The sequence below is a fragment of the Neoarius graeffei genome, chromosome 1, assembly GCF_027579695.1.
Source record: "Neoarius graeffei isolate fNeoGra1 chromosome 1, fNeoGra1.pri, whole genome shotgun sequence".
NCBI lineage: Eukaryota > Metazoa > Chordata > Actinopteri > Siluriformes > Ariidae > Neoarius > Neoarius graeffei.
Genome location: NC_083569.1, coordinates 1,572,813 through 1,593,181, shown reverse-complemented (window position 1 = coordinate 1,593,181; position 20,369 = coordinate 1,572,813). Strand labels below are relative to the sequence as shown.

General features: G+C 46.3%; 1 protein-coding gene across 5 annotated transcripts in view; it reads right to left on the bottom strand.

Annotated features, from left to right (window-relative positions):
• LOC132890661 (nucleolar protein dao-5-like) overlaps nucleotides 1-20,369 on the bottom strand; it is an 88,695-nt gene that overhangs the window by 43,809 nt on the left and 24,517 nt on the right. For 4 of the 5 annotated variants that reach the window (XM_060927738.1, XM_060927775.1, XM_060927765.1 and 1 more), the window contains exons 4-9: nucleotides 12,660-12,740; nucleotides 12,527-12,589; nucleotides 8,919-8,969; nucleotides 8,743-8,817; nucleotides 696-746; nucleotides 500-589 (exon numbers count right to left, since the gene is read on the bottom strand). In XM_060927738.1, coding sequence (XP_060783721.1) covers nucleotides 500-589; nucleotides 696-746; nucleotides 8,743-8,817; nucleotides 8,919-8,969; nucleotides 12,527-12,589; nucleotides 12,660-12,740 — 411 coding nt within the window. The remainder of the gene's footprint in view (nucleotides 1-499; nucleotides 590-695; nucleotides 747-8,742; nucleotides 8,818-8,918; nucleotides 8,970-12,526; nucleotides 12,590-12,659; nucleotides 12,741-20,369) is intronic. The other variant, XM_060927756.1, reaches the window with a different exon arrangement.

Below are 20,369 nucleotides of genomic sequence, written 5' to 3'. Positions count from 1 at the left end.
TTATCCTGTTCTACAGGGTCGCAGGCAAGCTGGAGCCTATCCCAGCCGACTACGGGCAAAAGGCGGGGTACACCCTGGACAAGTCGCCAGGTCATCACAGGGCTGACACATAGACACAGACAACCATTCACACTCACATTCACACCTACGGTCAATTTAGAGTCACCAGTTAACCTAACCTGCATGTCTTTGGACTGTGGGGGAAACCGGAGCACCCGGAGGAAACCCACGTGGACACGGGGAGAACATGCAAACTCCACACAGAAAGGCCCTCGCCAGCCACGGGGCTTGAACCCGGACCTTCTTGCTGTGAGGCGACAGCGCTAACCACTACACCACCGTGCCGCCCGGCAAAATAGTGTATTTTTTAAAAAATCAGCACTTTAAAATATACTTGGAATAGAAACTGATTTGTGTTGGTTTCAGTTCCACTCTTAAGTGCACTTCTGATCAGTGAAAAGCAGGTAAAGAGTGCGTTTTCTCCACTCTTCTGACGTACAGATGTTTCTCCTACCTGGCCATCAGCGCAGTTCTGAGCAGGTTTGGGAGAGCATCTGAAAATGCCACTCAGCACTCCTCCTGACTTTTTCTGTAGATGAGGAACAAATGTCATCAGACACACAGCAGTGAGAACAAGAAACACCCAGACAGTTTAAAAAAATAGAAGAAAGGAAAGTAGTAAGGAACAGACTTACAGAATGATCAGCATTGCTGCTGTGCAACTTTCCATCAACTGAGAGACTGTCCTGGTTAAAAACAAAACAAAACAAAAAAAGCATTTGAAGACAACTTGTTTTAAGTCAGCAGCCAGAAACAGCAGCAGCTAAGCCCCCCCGTCGACAGCTCCATCTTCTCCACCTCCCTTTCTCCTAAAAAACGTACATCTTTTAGGATGTTTTTATTTACTTTATGCAGATCCTTCAAGCTACCGTAGATGGGCTTTTGATTTCATAAAATCTGTGAAATTGAGTTCCCGCTGAAATGGTCATTGTGATACGTTTATTTCTCTAATATCTCAAAAAAAAAAAAAAAAAAAAAAAACACCCAGGCCATTCTGTGGCTGGGAAGTTATTTAATTTGAGGGGATTCCATAACAAATAAAATGTGCATGAAATCAAATGAAGTCAAGCAGACAGATGAAGTCTGGTGTGCGCAGGATTACCTTCTTCTTTTGGGTTTTACGGCAGCTGGCATCTAGTGTCGCATTACTGCCATCTACAGGTTTACCTTTGAGCGTGCACTGACAGTTCCATCATTCTGTCGCTAAACAAACAGCTGATCACACCGAGGTGCTCACTGACCGCAGATATTTATTAGTTTGGCCCTACGTTTCCTTTCCTTCGCAACATAATGTATTTTCTTCTCACTTTCTGTTACTGTAGTCAGTTTTTAATGTTTCATTCATGTGGTTCATTTTTCTCTCCTGTTTGAAATTTGTATCCCACAATGCCTTGCACAAATGGGGAAAGCCCACCATGTGATGCATGGCATAGTATCTTGAATTGGGTCACGGTGAAGCAGGAAAAAAAAAAAAAAAAAGGAGAATTTAGGACCATGTGGCTCTAAACTCATTAATTGTTCCATTTAACCCTTTAATGCGCAAGCTATTGTAACCCCCTCTAACGCACAACATGGGTCACAAGTGACCCGCATTCATTTCTAATGTAATTTCCAGCAAGGACATGGTTTTCTCTCTTACAACTTCTTGAAACAATGCATTTAACCCTATAATATTTTATAAATTGACAGATTAGGTAGGGTTTGATGCACAAAAACTATTTTTTATCATTTTTACTTTTGTATCTCATAAATAAACATGTATTTGTAATTTCTCCATTAATTCGCAGACATGGGTCACAAGTGACCCGCATTCATTTCTAATGTAATTCCAAGCATGGATATGGTTTTCTCACTTACACCTTAAAAAATCAATACTTTCACCTACAATATTTAAAAAGTTTATAAAGTAGGTAATGTTTGAAGCATAAAAAATTTTTTTACTTAAGTTTATTTTAATTTAACCTAGATTTGGTGTTCTGAGGAACTATGATATTTGCAAGTGTTTCCTGTCAGGAAAACATTTAAAGTCGGACCACTGTTGATCGCTGACTGTTGACACTCATTTTAGAAGTTTACAAAGCTGCTTCTGCAAAACTACGTGTAAGTATTTATTTTCAGTTGTAATATTACATATTTATTACACAACTGTTACAGAGTTATTATTGAAGATAATTGTACAGTGCTCTGGCAAAACATGCCAGAGCACTGAACGCCTTCACCATCTTTACTGCACAACACCCTGACTATATGAATGGTGTGCCAAATGCACGGCAGCTTTTCATCAAGGAGTTGGCCAAAGAGCTCATCATGCCTCACATGAACAGGCGCATGGAGACCTCTGTTCATCTCCGGAGGAATGTTACTGAGGCCATGGCAACATGTGGTGTGAAAAGGGGGAGTGCTGAGACCACCCATCCACAAGAGGACTTAAGACAGGGAGGAAAATCCAAGAGGAAGAGATGCAGCCTTTGTCCAACTGCCAGAGATAGGAAAGTCACCCTCTCCTGCTCCAAATGCACACGGCCTATATGCAAGGACCATTCAGTTACTGTGGTCATTTGTGATACATGTAAGAACTGAGACTGCTGTCTCGGCGCGTTCTCAATGTATACATGCCTGTGCCCATGCCAATATAATATTATCTTACCCAATCAGTTTTATTCAGTTACATTTACCACTTCCCCACAGTTTGAAAGTTAATATTCCAGTTGTCCATGGCTCACTATAGCTACTAATGCAGTGAAGTTCAGTATTGGTGTTTACAGTGTTAGTTGCTGTACATAATGTACAATGTTTAATGTTTTAAATATACCAACAACCTTTTTAATCAGATTACTATTAGAAATGATTTAGATTTTTAGAATATTATTTTTTTGTTATTTGTAGTGAAATGGTTCGCATAATATCACATCACATTATCTCTAGCCGCTTTATCCTTCTACAGGGTCGCAGGCAAGCTGGAGCCTATCCCAGCTGACTACGGGCGAAAGGCGGGGTACACCCTGGACAAGTCGCCAGGTCATCACAGGGCTGACACATAGACACAGACAACCATTCACACCTACGGTCAATTTAGAGTCACCAGTTAACCTAACCTGCATGTCTTTGGACTGTGGGGGAAACCGGAGCACCCGGAGGAAACCCACGCGGACAACATGCAAACTCCGCACAGAAAGGCCCTCGCTGGCCCCGGGGCTCGAACCCAGGACCTTCTTGCTGTGAGGCGACAGCGCTAACCACTACACCACCGTGCCGCCGGTTCGCATAATATTTTTTATCTTAACACCAGAAGTCCCAGCATTTTTCTGTCTACCTAGAAGACCCACATAGGGGCCATTTGGCCCGACCGCTTTTCCCTAATACACTAATCACTCATTTTGTTATGGTAATGAGGCTGTTAGTGGCAGTGTGTGGGGTGAGGGGGTCACACTTCAGTGGTGAAGTCATGTTGGCTACTTCTGTGTGAATGTGAGAATGAGGAATAAAAACACATTCTATTCTAAAATGTGAACATGTGAATGTCCCATGTGACCATAACGACTCATGTGACTGCAACCAGACAATTGTTTGATGGATAAATACCTCAGTGCACATGGACTATCGCTTCAGTTCCCTCAAGAATTTTGTGGTGAAAGAAGCTCCTCTCCAAGGAACGAAGATGCAGAGATTCAACATTCAACAGGCATTGTAAGATTTCATTTCTAAGCTGTAAGGTAACTAACAGCCACATTTCCATAACAAAATGAATGTCTACAGGGAGGACTTGGGGCCAATTGGCCCTCTTGTGGGTTTTCTAGGTAAAAAGGCCAAATGGCCCCTGTCTGGGACTTCTTTAATCACGATCACTTAGCCAACACAGGTAATTTCTGACCCATGTGTTCAACCGCTGTACTGCTTCACAAAATGTATTCCAATTCATGGAGTAGCCATAGTGGAATGAACATAATTATTGCTGTTTTTTAAAAGCTGAATATGTAATGATAAATTTTGATATTAAATGATGAAATAAACTAATTTCAAATATTACTGCAAATAAATTCTGATTCTTATTCTTGTTCTGATTCTTATTCTATTACTGCAAATAAATTCTGATTCTTTTACATAGGAAATTAATGCGGGTCATTTGTGACCCATGTGTGCAAATATAATATAGCTACATAAAAAGTGTTATAATTCAATGGGTAACCATAAATTAATGAAAAGAATAATTAATGTTTGAAAAAAAACTGAATAAGTGATGGAAACTTGGTAAATTAAATGAAAAATTAATTTAAAAAAAAAAACTAGCTAAGAAACACTAAACCTTCAACAAAACTCCATAGAAAATGAATGCGGGTCACTTGTGACCCATGTTGTGCATTAGAGGGGTAGTGACAAAAAAAGTATTTTTATTTAAAATTGTTTAGAGATATAAATTTAAAAAAGTTTTGAAATGAACAAAAACAAGTTAATTGAGGAATTCATGGAGTGTGGGGTCATGAAAATAATTTATTGCAGAGATAAAAAGCAAATTAAACGCAGCCGGGTCACTTGTGACCCATGTTGCGCATTAAAGGGTTAAAAAAAAAGCTAATACAATTGGAAGTCTGTGATTCGAATTCAATAGCTTTCGGTCCACTAAACAAAAATAAACGGGTGTCAGGGAAAATTCTTTTTATGACCTAAACTTGAAACATCTGAAAGGCAGTCTACCTTTAAATCCTCCAACAATGACATTATGTCAAAGAATTTCTAGTTAACAATACTTGGGAGGAACAGACCTCTCCATTTCACACTACCATTCAGCATATGCAACAGATACAAGAGGGAGTCAACAAGGGTGTAGGTATAGCACATCTCCACAACTACGTCTCCCATAATTCCCCTCACTTCCTGCCCCAGACAATATCCGCCTCATCTCATCTTTCACTGCGCCATGATTGGCTCATCTTATCTTTCACTGTGCCACAGTTGGGTAGTGCACTATTGTAAATCGTGATGTAAACTTGCCCATAAATTGAGCAGATTGAGCAAGTTTCACTCTCTCTGCTCTCTGACCTCTCTCTGCTCAACCTCCCATCACTTCTCTTCCGTGTCCCACCATGCGAACACCTCGCCACAGCCGTGCCCAGTTGCCAGTCCCCCGTGCCTCTGTCCTCCCAAAACCAGATGCGCCTTGGCTCTCTCTGACCAGCGTGCTCTCTCTGATTGACGCACTCTGACCAATGCTCCATCGGTATTAAAAAGGAGAGACACTGCGGCCTGCAGATGGAAGCAAAGAAACAAAGCAACGAACATGCATTGTGTACGGACCACTGGCTATGGTTAAAGGTACCTCCTAGCCTCTACGCCAGGTATTGCCTGATTTGCCCAACCAAGACATTCGGGCAGAAATATTTTAGCGAGTTAGGCCCATTCAGGCACACCTATGGTCGGCTTCTTTAAGCACAAAAATTATTTTCAAGGAGCATTTTACAAAAAACAAGACATATTAACCAGCATCCTCACCTCCCCTGTGATCATCATTTTGGCTTTTTCTTCCCGATTTGTAATGGCGATTCTGGTTGGCTCGCTTCAGGTGCATGCACATGTGTGCGCGTGTTCTTAAAGTGGTGCATATAGTGATTACCATCCACTTATGAAGTAGCATTTGTGACCGGGGATTCTCAGCAGTCAGAAGAATCATTAGTGACTGGAGATCACACGCATGCGCATACAAATGTAATTGCACCCACATAATTTGGTGTCTCATGTGAGGACTGTTATTGTACCTACATAATTTTGGTGCCTCGTGTGAGGAGTGCAATTGCATCTACAAGGGGGTGCCAATCATCTGCCAGCACATGCTTGAGGCCCACGCCAAGCAAAGCAGAATATACAACCACTCTGTCAAGCCCCATGAATTTCAGCCAGGCCTGCTCCCATCTGCCAACAGCAAGTTCCTGGCATGCTCGCAAGGCAAGGGTCCTTAAGAGTGGTGAAGTGCATCCCCCCAATCAACTACCACCTGTAGCAAACCAGTAAGTGAAAGCCTACTCATGTGTTATGTCAACCTTCTAAAACACTAGATAGAACCACTTCTGCTAATCTCAGCTTTGCCCAATATCCTCACAGAACCTCGAAAGCACATCCTTCTCAAACAGAGTAAAGACCTCACCACCAGACAGTGACAAGTATTGGGAGAACTGCTGGCTCAGTTTGAGGACATCTTTTCAGCAGAACCAGGTCAGAACCACCTAATCAAAACACCTCAAAACCTCCCCCAGGTGGTGGTCAGACAGCGGTCCGATCATGTCCCAGAGGCATGCCATTGGGGTATAGAGGAAAAGGTAGCTTGAATCCTGTGAGATGGCATGTTTGAAGAGTCCACCAGCCCCCGGTCAAACCCCATCGTGGCGGTGCCCAAGCTCAACAGAAATCAATCAATCAATCAATCAATCAATCAATCAATCAATCAATCAATCAATCAATGTCTTCAGGAAGCTCAGTGAGATCTCAGACTTTAACAGCTAGCCTCTGCCCACAGTGGAGGAGCTGACTGCCTGCCTGCAGAGGGCCCACTTTGTCTCAATCCTCAACCTGACAAAAAGATACTGGCAGGTACCCTGATGCCAGAAGTTCTGCCCAAAACTGCCTTCTCAACCACATCCAGCCCCTGAAAGTACCAGATCCTCCCCTTTGGCTTCCACGGGGCGCTAGTGATGTTACAGCACCTCATGGACATTGTTCTATGCCTCCACTGTGAGTTAACTGCGGCATCTCTCAACAACATCCTCATACACTCATCTATCTGGAGCGACCACCTGTACCAACTTAAAACTGTCGGAGGAACTGAGGAAGGCTGGGCTTACCACCAACCCTGAAGCACAGTACCTTGGATATTGCATTGGCCAGGGGTTACTAAAACCTCAGGACAAGAAAATCAAGGCAGTTTAGGAATACCTCAATCCCACAACCAAAAAATTAGGTATGTGCTTTCCTAGAACTGGCTGGTTACTCCTGCAGGTTTGTGCCCACGGTCTCCTCTTTAACCTCTCCCCTATCAGACCAAACGAAAAAGGACACCCAGAGAAAGTACAGCAGACCACTGAAGCAAAGCACGTGCCAGGCCGTGAAGAAAGCCCTCACCAACGCCCCATCCTCCATAACCCAGACTTTTACAAGTTCATTGTCCATACAGATGCATCAGAGACAGGCATAGGTGCAGTGCTCTCCAAGTCTTTGAGGCACATTTAACCCCTTCAATACCCTTGGACGAGTCACGTATGTCATGAAATCTTTTACCGCTGTGCCTTATGACATATGCTACTCGTCACTAGAGTTCAGCTGGATACTCGGCTGAAACGAGTATCCGGTACGGATAAAGCACTTTTGCTGAGTACGAGTATTATACGAGTAATACGAGTCAATATCTGTGCTCGGACTGAATGAAAATCCTCACACAGCGTCACAGTGCCCCTCCCCTACACACAGTGCCCCTCCCCTACACACACCGCCCCTCCCCTACACACACCGCCCCTCCCCTACACACACCGCCCCTCCCCTACACACACCGCTCTGCTCACTCACACAGAGAACAGCTCTCTGTCTCTCCCCCAGTCACTCAGGTTCGCGGCTCTTTTCCGTTAACGTTTCGGGTTTCTTCTGCTTCAAGTTTGTTTTTATTTCAGTTTGTACTTACTTATAACCAGTAGAGTTCTGGTAAACGTGGGTTCATTCAGACGTGGTGCTTGGTAGAAAGCGACTCTGCCTGTCGGAGATTTTTTTTTCTTTTTTTAACCGTTGGTTAAAAACATTTTTTTTTTACTTCACGCATTGAGTGACACTTTCTTGCTGTAATTCATGTAAACAATAAAAGGTAGTAGTGGTATAAGTATTACAAATTAAGCTACACACACACACACACACCTGGTGTGGAAATTAAAAAAAAAAAAAAAAAGAACCAAAAAACACTGATCATAAAAAAAGTTTAAAAAAAAAAGTTGTGTTATGTTGAGTATGAAAACTCTTGTTCATTACATTTCATAATTGCAACCGCATGTGTTGTATTCACTGTTGCAAAACTTGTTCTGTAAATAGTTCGTTTGCTATCGTGATCAAAACCATTGATCTGAAGCTCAATGCTGATGCTGTCCTGTAAATAGTTTTCTAATCAGTAATAAATAAAACAATTTCTGATCAACCCATATCAATTGCATGCTTAAAAAAAACAAAAAACAAACAAAAAAAAAACCATACTGGTTAAAGCCCCGCCCATTTCAAGACAACCAGACCCACTTCCGGATTAAATCCTGCCCACTCCTGGGTACGGATATGGATACAGATAATTCATATGGTTAACAGATAATGCTGTACTCGCTCATCCCTACTTGTCACAAACACCTCCTTTTATGTACCTTACATGGCACATTACTTTTACTTCACAGTGGCACATATGAATTACAGTCAATGCCTAAAACATTCTTCTGTCATAAGGCACAGTGGTAAAAGATTTCATGACGTATGTGACTCGTCCAAGGGCATTGAAGGGGTTAAAAGTAAAGATAAAATAGGTTTCATTAAAAAGTCAACAAACTTAAAATAACAGAATAGAAACTGAATTCTGTTTATTTCAGTTCCACTCTTAAGTGCACTTCTGATCAGTGAAATGGAGGCAAAAACGTTGTTCTCTCCATTCTGCTGATGTACAGATGTTTCTCCTACCTGGCCATCAGCGTAGTTCTGAGCTGGTTTGGGAGAACGTCTGAAAAAACCTTTCAGCACTCCTCCTGACTTTTCCTGTAAATGAGGAACGAATGCTATCAGACACACAGGAGTGAGAACAAGATACACAAGTGAGAACAAGAAAGAGAAGGGAAAGAAGTAAGGAACAGACTTACAGAAAAATCAGCACTGCTGCTGTGTGACTCTCCATCAACCGAGAGACTGTCCTGATTTTATATGAGAGAGAGAGAAAAATGCATTAAAGACAAAGATAAACCAAGTTAAAAAGTCAGCAAATTCTGAATAAATCTAGAACAGAATGCAATTGCCAAGCTGTTCTGTAAACAGTAAGTAAAAACGTACTGTATTGTCTAAGGAGACAGCCAGCCTGGTCTTGTCCCGTCACTTGAGAGAGGCAGAGAGCAAACAGAAACGGCTATGCCCCCCCGGTAGATGTATCAGCTCCACCTCCCCTTCCCCCAAAAAAGTGTGCGTTATCGTATCCCCCCCCCCCTTTACTTTCTGTAAATCCTCAACTCCTTCAACAATAACAGTTTTATACCAGAGAATTTCTGGTTATGCTTAAATCATCTGTCAAATAACCATCTTGCAATTTGCTTCCTTCCTGCAGAATCCCATCCATCATGTCTCCCATCATTCCACACACACACCTAAAAGTTAATTCGTTAGATCATGGACAGTCCCTTCATCAAAAAAAGAGACACATTAATTCATTCTTTTCGTCAAGAATTAAAGTGTGGTATTGCAGAGTCACACCTGGTCAGCTTTAAGGGTGTTTTCACACCTGGCCCCCTTTAAAGGAACCAGACTCAGTCCTCTTTAAGTGGACCAAAAAGTGGACCAACAGAAAAAGAACTCAGTTCTTTTTGTGTTCACACTGTGAATTTATTACAAAGAGGACTGGGTTCTCTTTCTGGTCCAGTTAAGCTTTGATGGGGCCTCAGTCCTCTTTCTGTTCACACCAGGTCCTCTAGAGCCCTCAGACCCCCAGTGCACGGAATTCTGGGTAATTTTCTCTTGAATCAAAATGTCTGCTGCCATGCTTGCCCTGCTGTATTCTTTGATCAAAATAGTGCGGATTAAGGAAAATAAATTTATTTATTTATTAAATTTATCACTTTTTTATTGTGGCCGACTCATTAGTCAGTAAGTTCAGAGAACTGTAAAGCGGCTGTGGTAAGTTCCAAAAGGAAGTTGAGTTTCCCTGCTACAGTCACGTGACCAACTACGGCAAACGAAGAAGGTTAAACTACAGTGAAAAAGGCGAAGTGAACCCGGTGCGCTTTTTGTTCACAATGCGCAGATTAGGCGAACCGTACTGTTGATTTTTAGCGAACCGTACTGAGACCACCTCCTGAGGTGGTCTCAGTTCGGTTCGCTTTAAAGGGGTCTGGGTATGGTTGGAGTGTTCACATATGCGCAAAAAATGCTGAGTCATCGATCTGAGTTCGGTTAGATGGCTGAAAGGGACCAAGTGTGAAAACACCCTAAGATAACGATCCAAATGATCTTAAAATACTAGATAGTTTCATGAGATAGATATCCTAAATTAGCGTGTTTGCTTCTGGCATAAATGCCGACTTGATGTTGGCTACTCGCTGATGGGAATTTCAGCTCTTTTCAGGGAGTCAGATCATTTGTCTGAGCTCAGTAATAAAAGCTGTCTGTTTTGACTCCCCAATGAATAATTTCTCTCAGAAACCAGACATATGTGATATTTTGACCACTGATTGTTCATACTTGCCTACCCATCACAGTTACTGGTTAATAAAGTTACACTTTTTTCCTTTTAAAATCAACAAAATTACATTTTGGATTTTTTAAAATGTGTTTTTAAACAGCAAATGTGTCACATGTGCTTTCACAAATACACACTCCTTATCCCAAAATGTGTGGAAACATGTCTGTGAAGATTCTCAATCATCCAGGTCATAGTAAACTGTGGGTGGTAGAAATGGGCAACTGGACTTGCTTGAAGATTCTTGAAAACGTTTCACCTCTCGTCCGAAAGGCTTCCTCAGTTCTGTCTGACTAATAGGGAGTATCAGATATTTATCCTCTCCTGGATCAGAATCAGAATTCTGCTGACCAGCTCATCTAAGGTGTCATTGAGGCCAAGTTTACATTAGACCGTATCTGTCTCGTTTTCTTCGCGGATGCACTGTCCGTTTACATTAAAACGCCTGGAAACGCCGGGAAACGGGAATCCGCCAGGGTCCACGTATTCAATCCAGATCGTGTCTGGTCCGGTGCTGTGTAAACATTGAGAATACGCGGATACGCTGTGCTGAGCTCTAGCTGGCGTCGTCATTGGACAACGTCACTGTGACATCCACCTTCCTGATTCGCTGGCGTTGGTCATGTGACGCGACTGCTGAAAAATGGCGCGGACTTCCGCCTTGTATCACCTTTCATTAAAGAGTATAAAAGTACGAAAATACTGCAAATACTGATGCAAATACTGCCCATTGTGTAGTTATGATTGTCTTTAGGCTTGCCATCCTTCCACTTGCAAGTGGTAAGTGACTTGCGCACAGCAGCTTAGTCCCGAATCACTGCTCGTGCACTTCACTCGCGCGCTCTGTGAGCTGCTCAGGGCCGGAGTGCGCACCCTCCAGAGGGCACTCGCTGTTCAGGGCGGAGTGATTTGAGTGCAGCCGCTGAGGAGGAAGCGATGAGCCGCACTGACACATTTCTCAACTTACGTGCCGAATTAGTCATGTGATTAGCGTATCCGTGTATTGGCGTTGCTGTGTGCACGCGAATCGTGTATTGGCGTTGCTGTGTGCACGCTAATCGTTTTTAAAAACGTTAATCTGATGGCTTCTTAAAAAATGGCTTCTTTAACTCCTCGCTCATACCAACGATCCTCCCTATGGTATGAGCGAGGAGTTAAAGAAGCCATTTTTGTCAACCTGGAACGGCCATCACTGAACAGAGGTGGGGGTCTAAGACATCATTTATCAACCATCTACAATGTGGTCTTGGACACTCTTCCCAGACGGCTGGGTGTACGCCAGGACCCAGCTGTTTTCGGTGACTCACAGGAGGACAGAGAGAGTCAGCTTGCCATTGATCACCCTAACGGGCAATCCTTTAATCACCCTAATGACTCGCCATTCACACCCAGCCTCCAGTGACCCACACCAACATGATGCCTCAATGACAACTTAGATGAGCTGGTCATCAGAATTCTAATTCTGATCCAGGACAGGATAAATATCTGATACTCCCTATTAGTCAGACAGAACTGATGAAGCCTTTCAGACGAGAGGTGAAACGTTTTCAAGAATCTTCAAGCAAGTCCAGTTGCCCATTTCTACCACCCACAGTTTACACATTCCTTAATTTTTTGGTGCCTGTTGCATTTGCTGAAAATTCAATTATAATTAGCAAAGTAATTCATAATGTCTTTGTACACATTTAACGGGAGGTCACAAAAGACAGGACAAGATGAAATTGCGCTTATAAATAAATGGAAACCAGTTGCAGGTAGGAACTAAAGTTGTGAGCAAGGAGCTGATGAAACATCGCACCATATGTGCCATAATAGGAGGTCACATTAAAGCTGATTGCTTTGATTGTTTTTTCTTTTCTGCATCATAGTGAATTTGGATAGAATTAAGAAAATGGTACTCAGACGTTACTGAAACCACAGCTCTGTGTTGCACACGCATGCAGAAAATGTCACTTTGACTCTTGCTAGTGTGAGTGTGGGGTAAAAGAGAGAGGGATAAAGAGACTGAGTAAATCTCTGCTGTACCTGATTATGATCCACGTCAGTTGGATTCATGCTCGGACAGTGTGTGATGGAGTTTCTGAGCTCCTGATGAACAGAAAAACTGATTAACATCAGAAATCTCACAATCTGTTTTTCATACTGTAACACACTGTACCTCTTCACTGGGTCTTGGAGGGACATGAGGGGTTTCATCTGCTCTGGCTTTCTTCTCTGTGCTGTCTGAGCTCCCAGCACCCTGAAACACACAAGAACAAACCCAGGAGTGTTATTCACAAAAAAAAAGGAAGACAAGTGTCCTGTGCATGGCCATTGGCTTGAGGGCCCCCTCAGTTAACTCCGAAGTTGGTTGAGGCTTTGGAGTGTGCCCTCACCACAACAGAGAATCACCCAGTCCAAGGCTCCCAAGGCCACTTGGCTTCCCTGTAGATCTCATCATACCCCCATCTGGGTAAATTTAGATGCTCCAAAGTTTCCAGCCCAATCTAACCCGTCTACACCCCTGCAAGAACAGCCCATTCTCACCACACCATCACCAGACCTGGCCCGGAAACCTTGGCTCATTTACCGTGTGGTACACCCCCCCCAGATCACCCAGCTCCTGAGTATCCCTATACAGGAGGAGGGACATCCGATGCGAGCCCTGCATGACTCTGTTAGTACCATCACCCTAGCCTGCCCCTCCTTCCTTCCTGAGGGTGTGGGATACAGCGGCACCATCAAGGGTCATCTGCATGCACAGTTGAGGTGGCCACCACCAACATTTGGGTCTATGATGAACGAGGAGAGTAGATACTGACTGTAGGCCTGATTTCTGACCTCCCTGTCCCTCTCCTCCTAAGGCGAGATTGCCCCAGCTTCCCCGAACTGCTGCTTGCCATAAGCTGGACGAGACATCAACAGCAACACCATCCCACAACGTGTGCTGGGGGTGGGGGTGGTCAGACAGTGCCCCTATCACATCCTCCAGGCTATAGAGTAAGAGGTGGCTAGAATGCTACAAGACGGCATCATCGAAGAGTCCACCAGCCCCTGGTCAAGCCCCATCATGATGGTGCCCAAGCCCAATGGAAGTCTGAGACTCTGCAACAATTTCAGCACGCTCAATGAGATCTCAGACTTTGACACCTATGATCTGCCTAGAGAGGATGAGCTGATCAACCACCTGGGGAGGGCCTGCTTCATCTTGACCTGTGACTCAACAAAGGGATACTGGCAGGTAACCCTGATGCCAGAAACTTGACCCAAAACCACCACCTCGACCACGTCCAGCCACTGGCAGTACCGGGTCCCCCCCCTTTGCCGTCCTTGGGGCACAAGTGACATTCTGGCATCTCATGGACATTGTTCTTTGCCTCCACCAAAATACACAGCTTGTTGCGGTGTATCTTGACAATGTCATCATACACTCATCCACCTACAGCGATGAACGAAAGCTGTCTTAGAGGCACTGAGGAAGGCCGGGCTCACCACCAACCCTCACAAGTGCCACCTGGAGCTGACTGAAGCACAGTACCTGGGATATCGCATTGGCCAGAGGTTACTAAAACCCCAGGAGACGAAAAATCAAATCAAGGCAGTTCGGGACTACCCCCCCAGCCCATGACCAAAAAACAGGTACGTACTTTCTGAGGGCTGGCTGGTTACTACTGCTGGCTTGTGCCCAATTCCTCCTCTGTAGCCTTTCCCCTCTCAGACCTAGCAAGAAAACTACATATGGAGAAAATATAGTGGATCAGCCAAGCCAAGCATGTGTTCCAGGCCTTGAAGAAAGCCCTCACTACCGCCCCCGTCCGCCATAAACTGGACTTTGACAAGCTGCTCATTGTCCACATGGACGTGTCAGAGACAGGCCTGGGCACGGTACTCCCCTAGGCCTTTGAGTGTGAGGAGCATCCCATGCTACTCAAAAGCTGCAAACTCTCAGAGACAGAAAAGAAGCATGTGGCTGTGTGAAGAGAAACCCTAGCCATAAAGTGGGCGATCACTGAGCTGAGGTAATATCTATCTGGTCACCACTTTACCTTGATCACAGATCACGTACCCATACAGTGGATGGCCATAGCCAAAGACACCAATGCTTGGGATGCAAACAGCCTTTGGACTAAGCCTCGGCAGAGGGTGGTCTCTAAGCTAAGGTAGGGGGACTGACAGTAGCTCACGAATCCCCCCTGCTTCTACATTGCGTTGCTAATTGCTCTACCACCCCAATGGTGCTGAAAAGACAGTTTTGTTTCAGCACCAGTGTTTTGGACCATAAGAAACAGTGTAGACACAGGGTGGACCCAGCCAATTGCACACAGCAGCAGGAGTGTAACCTTCTGGGGTCGAGAGCTTCACTAGCAAAGCTTGGCAGGTTTAGAATGAGGAGGTCATGTATTTAGGTAAACATCTTCAAGTTATCATCATACAAGCATGATTAACATATTGACAAACTTTATACTTGATGTGTCTCAATGACTGATGTGACGCGTAAATGGCTAGCAGTGTTCTGCGAACCAGGGAGCAGTGTGTGTAAGCCTTCCTGTGCCAGTATATAGCCTCTCCATTAGTAAGCCTTATGTAGTGCCTCCTTGTGGCGACACATGGTAACTGGACACCCTGCAGCCCCAGGCTAAACTGCAAAGGACTCGGAGGAGATCTGGCCCCCAGACATGTGGCATGCAGGCCCACCAGCGTGTGGACATGTCCTGATGCACATGTACCAGGTCCCCAGCTATGGGTTACATAGCCCCGTTGCCTAGCAGGTCACTCGGTGAGAGAACCAGACTAAGGGAGAAAACCCCAACAGAAAATCCGGAGTGGAGCCCCACAGACGGCTGAAGTCAACAGAGACAACTCCTGGCAACTCCTGCAGCCAACCTGGTGCTAATCTGTACCGGTCTACTCCTTTCCATTGGGTATCATCAGGAAGGCCGAGAGGGAAGTCCTGGAAACTGGGCAGGCCAGAGCTTCCTCATCACTGCCCAGGCTCGTCACCTGGAGAGGACACTCCAGCTTCAAACCACACTTGGGACAAAGAAACAACATGAGAAGCGGCAGTTACTGGTTCTAAGCTCTAGTCTAATTGGCGTAGGACAAGAGCGCCAGGGGTCGTTTCTGACGGTGGGAGGGGTTATTGCATTCCACTGGACAGCTACCGCCTGCCTCAAGCTGGGCAGCCCCCAGTCAGTTAGGTGCTGTCTTGCCACGGCTAGCCTGCTTCAATGGGTGATTGGAGCTCAGAAGAACCTGTTATTTGACAAGCTGGCCATAAAACCCAGTCACCAGACATAAAGAAAAGAAAGACATCTTCGGTTTGCAACCTGGAACGTTAGGACTATGCAACCTGGACAAACAACCAACTTGTGTGAAGTTGCCGGTCTTAGGAAAACTGCCATCATTGACAAGGAGCTTTCAAGGCTGCAAGTGGACATAGCTGCACTTCAGGAAACCAGGCTGGCAGACAGCGGATCAGTCAAAGAGGAAAACTTCACCTTTTACTGGAAGGGTAAACCCGAGGAGGAAACAAGAGAATATGGAGTGGGATTTGCAGTGAGAAACTCCCTCCTGAAGATGACAGAACCCCCAGCAAATGGTACTGAATGTCTACTCCAGATTCTCCTGACCACAACACAAGGCCCTGCCACCATCATGAGCATCTATGCTCCAACATTCTCAGCCACTCCAAAAACCAAAGACAAATTCTATGATGACTTGGACACAGCTATCAAAAATGTACCAGCAAATGAGTTCCTCCTCCTCCTTGGTGATTTTAATGCAAGAGTAGGAAGCGATCAAGCTGCTTGGCCAACTTGTCTAGGTCACCATGGTATTGGCAGAATGAATGAAAACGGTCAACGGCTCATGGAGCTCTGCTGTTTCCACAACCTATTTGTAACAAACTCCTTCTTCCAGAGCAAGGATGGTCATAAAGTGTCATGGAGACACCTCAGATCAGGTCACTGGCATCAATTAGATCTCATTGTCACCAGACGCTAGACACTCAGTGTTCTCAGAACCCGACCTTATCACAGTGCAGACTGTGACACAGACCATTCCTTAGTGTGCACCAAGATAAGATTACAGCTGAAGATGCATCACTCTAAGAGAGATGCAATCCCTCGTATCAACACGTAGCTGCAGAGATCCAGCTAAAGCAGAGGAATTCTTAGACACCTTGAGGCATGCCTTCTCAGCAGAAGACTTACATCATGACCTTGCATCAGACAAATGGGATTCTATCAAGACCATCACTCATGAGTCTGCAGTCAAGGTGTTTGGAAAAAGAAATAAGAAGAATGCCAACTGGTTTGAAGCCTCCTGGCCCGAGATGTCCAAAGTCACAGAAGCCAAACAAACTGCCCCTGCTAAACTTCAAGCACCATCCAACAAGGCAAAATTGGGAAAGACTGAGGACAGCCAAGGGTACAGCTCAATGCACTGCCCATGAATGTGCCAACCTATACTGGACAAAGCTCAGCTTGGAGATACAGACATGTGCTGATACAGGCAACATCCGAAGGATGTAGGATGGCATGAAGAAAGCTTTTGGACCAGTCCACACCAAAACAGCCCCCCTAAAATCCAGGACTGGACAGCTGATCACGGACACATCCAAGCAGATGGATAGATGGGTGGAACACTACCTGGAAATATATGGGACTGAGAACACTGTATCGGAAGCAGCACTCAGCTCGCTTCCCAGTTTTGATGTCATTGAAGAGCTGGATGCTGAACCAACAGTAGATGAACTCACAAAAGCCATAAACAGCCTCACCAGTGGAAAAGCTGCACGAAGTGATGGTATCCCTGGCGAAGTGATCAAGTCTGGAGAACCAGTTCTTATCCAACATCTACACAACCTATTAAAACTTTGCTGGTCTGAACGTGCTGTGCTTCAAGAAATGCAGGACTCGAACACAATAAACCTGTATAAAAGCAAAGGCGACTGAATGGACTACAATAACTACCGAGGTATATCCTTGCTGGCAATAGTTGGCAAAGTGTTCGCACGTGTAGCCTTGGGAAAACTACAGATTATTGCTGCTCATATATACCCAGAGTCACAGTGTGGTTTCAGAGCCCAAAGGTCGACCATAGACATGGTATTCTCCCTCAGGCAACTCCAGGAGAAATGCCGGGAACAGTGGTGTGGCAGTGGGGGCGTGGTCAAGTGTCGGTCTGTGACTGGAGGGCGGAGTCAGGGAAGGTAAGTGGCAGAATCACTGCACCTGATGTTGATTAACATGTGTTTGTGTGTCTTCCCCAGTGACCACGCCCTATTTAAGGAGAGAGCGAGAGCAGAGGAGAGCTCTCTCCCAAACCAGACACCTGATGTGTGTGTGCGCGCGAGTGTCTGTCTATGTGTTTATGAGAGACCACTGAAAAGTGTGTAAAATAAAAGGATTACAAAACTTAGTTCTGTCCTGCCATCTTCTGTGCTCCTCCCATTCCTACGAACTGCCACAGTGGTGCCAAAAACCGGGACGTGGAGTGCAGAAGAAGAACAGCCCCATGGAGTCCTCCCCTTTTGCCGACCTGGTCCACGCCCTCGCCATGGCCCAGCAGAGCCAGCACCAGGTGCTAGTTGCCCTCCAGAAGGAGCAAGAGCAATGGTTCGAGGCCCTGGTGTTGGCACAGCAGGAAGATCGACAGGCGTTCCGGCACCTCCTCGTGTCGGCGGGGTCCACCACCTCGGGCCCTTCCCACCTCACCCTAACGAAGATGGGCCCGCAGGACGACCCCGAGGTCTTCCTCACGCTCTTTGAGCAGGTAGCAGAGACCTCGGGATGGCTGGTGGAACAGCGCGCAGCGCACCTCCTCCCCCTGCTAATGGGCGAGGCGCAGCTAGCTGCGCTACAGCTCCCCGCCGACCGCCGGCTGGCCTACGCAGACCTTCGCCGGGCTGTCCTCCAGCGTATGGGGCGCACCCCTGAACAATAGCGACAGCGCTTCCGCGCTTTGCGCTTGGAGGAAGTCGGCCAGTCGTTCGCGTTTGGCCAGCAACTCCGGGACGCCTGCTGGCGGTGGTTGAGGGTCAACAACCGCAACGCTGAGGGAATCATCGATCAGGTGGTACTGGAGCAGTTCATCGTTTGCCTACCAGCAGGAACCGCAGAGTGGGTCCAGTGCCACTGCCTGGCATCGCTGGATCAGGTAATCGAGCTGGCGGAGGGCCATTTGGCAGCTGTCCTGATGGCAGGACAGCAGACAACCTCTCCTTCCCTCTCCTCTCTCTTTCCCCCTCTCCTCCTGTGTCTCATCCTCACCCCGTTCCCCCACCGTGGAGGCGGGGGCCGGTGCCACCTCAGCCGGCCCGTTTCTCCCTTCTGTGTCTGTCTCTCCCCCCTCAGGTGAGTGAGCCCCAGAGCAACAGTGCAGAGAGGAAGCCCGGGCCGGTTTACTGGCGCTGCGGGGAGCCGGGCCACCTCCAACAACAGTGCTCGGTAATGGAGGTGGGCATGGTGGTTCGGATCCCCGACGCGCCAGGGGCCGCCCTCGATCGGGCCGGAGTGCATCGCATACCGGTGAGTATCCAAGGGGATACATATCAGGCATTGGTGGATTCTGGTTGTAATCAGACCTCAATCCACCAAAGCCTGGTGCAAGACGAGGCATTGGGGGGAGCACAACTGGTGAAGGTGTTGTGTGTGCATGGGGATGTTCATAACTACCCTTTAGTGTCGGTCCACATTCTTTTTCAAGGGGAAAAATTTATAGTGAAGGTGGCGGTTAATCCTCACCTTACCCACTTGATAATTTTGGGGACTGATTGGCTGGGATTTGGGGAGTTAATGAGTCATCTAGTGAAGAGTGGGTCCTGCCATAGTTTAACAGGGGGAGGTCCCGGTGTCGCTTTGGTGGGAGCAGCTGTCACAGAGCCATCTACATCATCTCCGCGTCAGAGTGAGGAGCCGCCGGCTCCTCCTCTCTATTGGGGAATCCCTCGCGGATTTTCCATTAGAGCAGTCACAAGATGAGACTCTGCGGCATGCATTTGACCAAGTGAGAGTAATCGATGGTCAAACGCTCCAGCCAAACGCCACCCCGTCCTTCCCCTACTTCGCAATTATGAAGGATAGATTATACCGAGTGACGCAGGACACTCAAACTAAAGAGCGAGTCACGCAGCTTTTAATTCTGAAGAGCCGTCGGGAATTGGTATTCCAGGCGGCTCACTTTAATCCCATGGCTGGACACTTAGGGCAGGATAAAACACTAGCCCGAATAATGGCCCGGTTCTATTGGCCAGGGATTCACGGCGATGTCCGTAGGTGGTGTACGGCATGCCGCGAATGCCAGTTAGTAAATCCAGCGGCCATTGGGATGGATCTCGTCGGGCCATTAGATCGGTCAGCACGAGGGTACCGCTTTATATTAGTTCTGGTGGACTATGCAACGCGATTCCCGTAAGCAGTGCCTCTTCGCAATATCTCAGCACGCAGTATTGCGGAGGCACTCTTCTGCGTTATCTCCCGAGTTGGAATCCCGAAAGAGATTCTGACTGACTGAGGCACCTCGAACATCTGAGGGCCGTCCTTAGGTCGCTGAGACGAGTGGGTCTCACAGCCAACCCGAAGAAGTGTGCGATTGGGCGGGTGGAAGTACAGTATCTGGGCTTCCACTTGGGCAACGGGCAGGCGCGTCCCCAAATTAACAAGACAGCAGCAATTGCGGCCTGCCCGAGGCCCAAGACCAAAAAGGGGGTGAGACAGTTCCTGGGGCTGGCTGGCTATTATCGTAGGTTTATACCCAATTATTTGGACGTCACCAGCCCGCTGACTGATCTGACTAAAAAGGGGGCACCAGATCTGGTCCAGTGGACGGAGCAATGCCAGCGGGCTTTTTCTGAGGTAAAGGCTGTACTGTGTGGGGGGCCACTGTT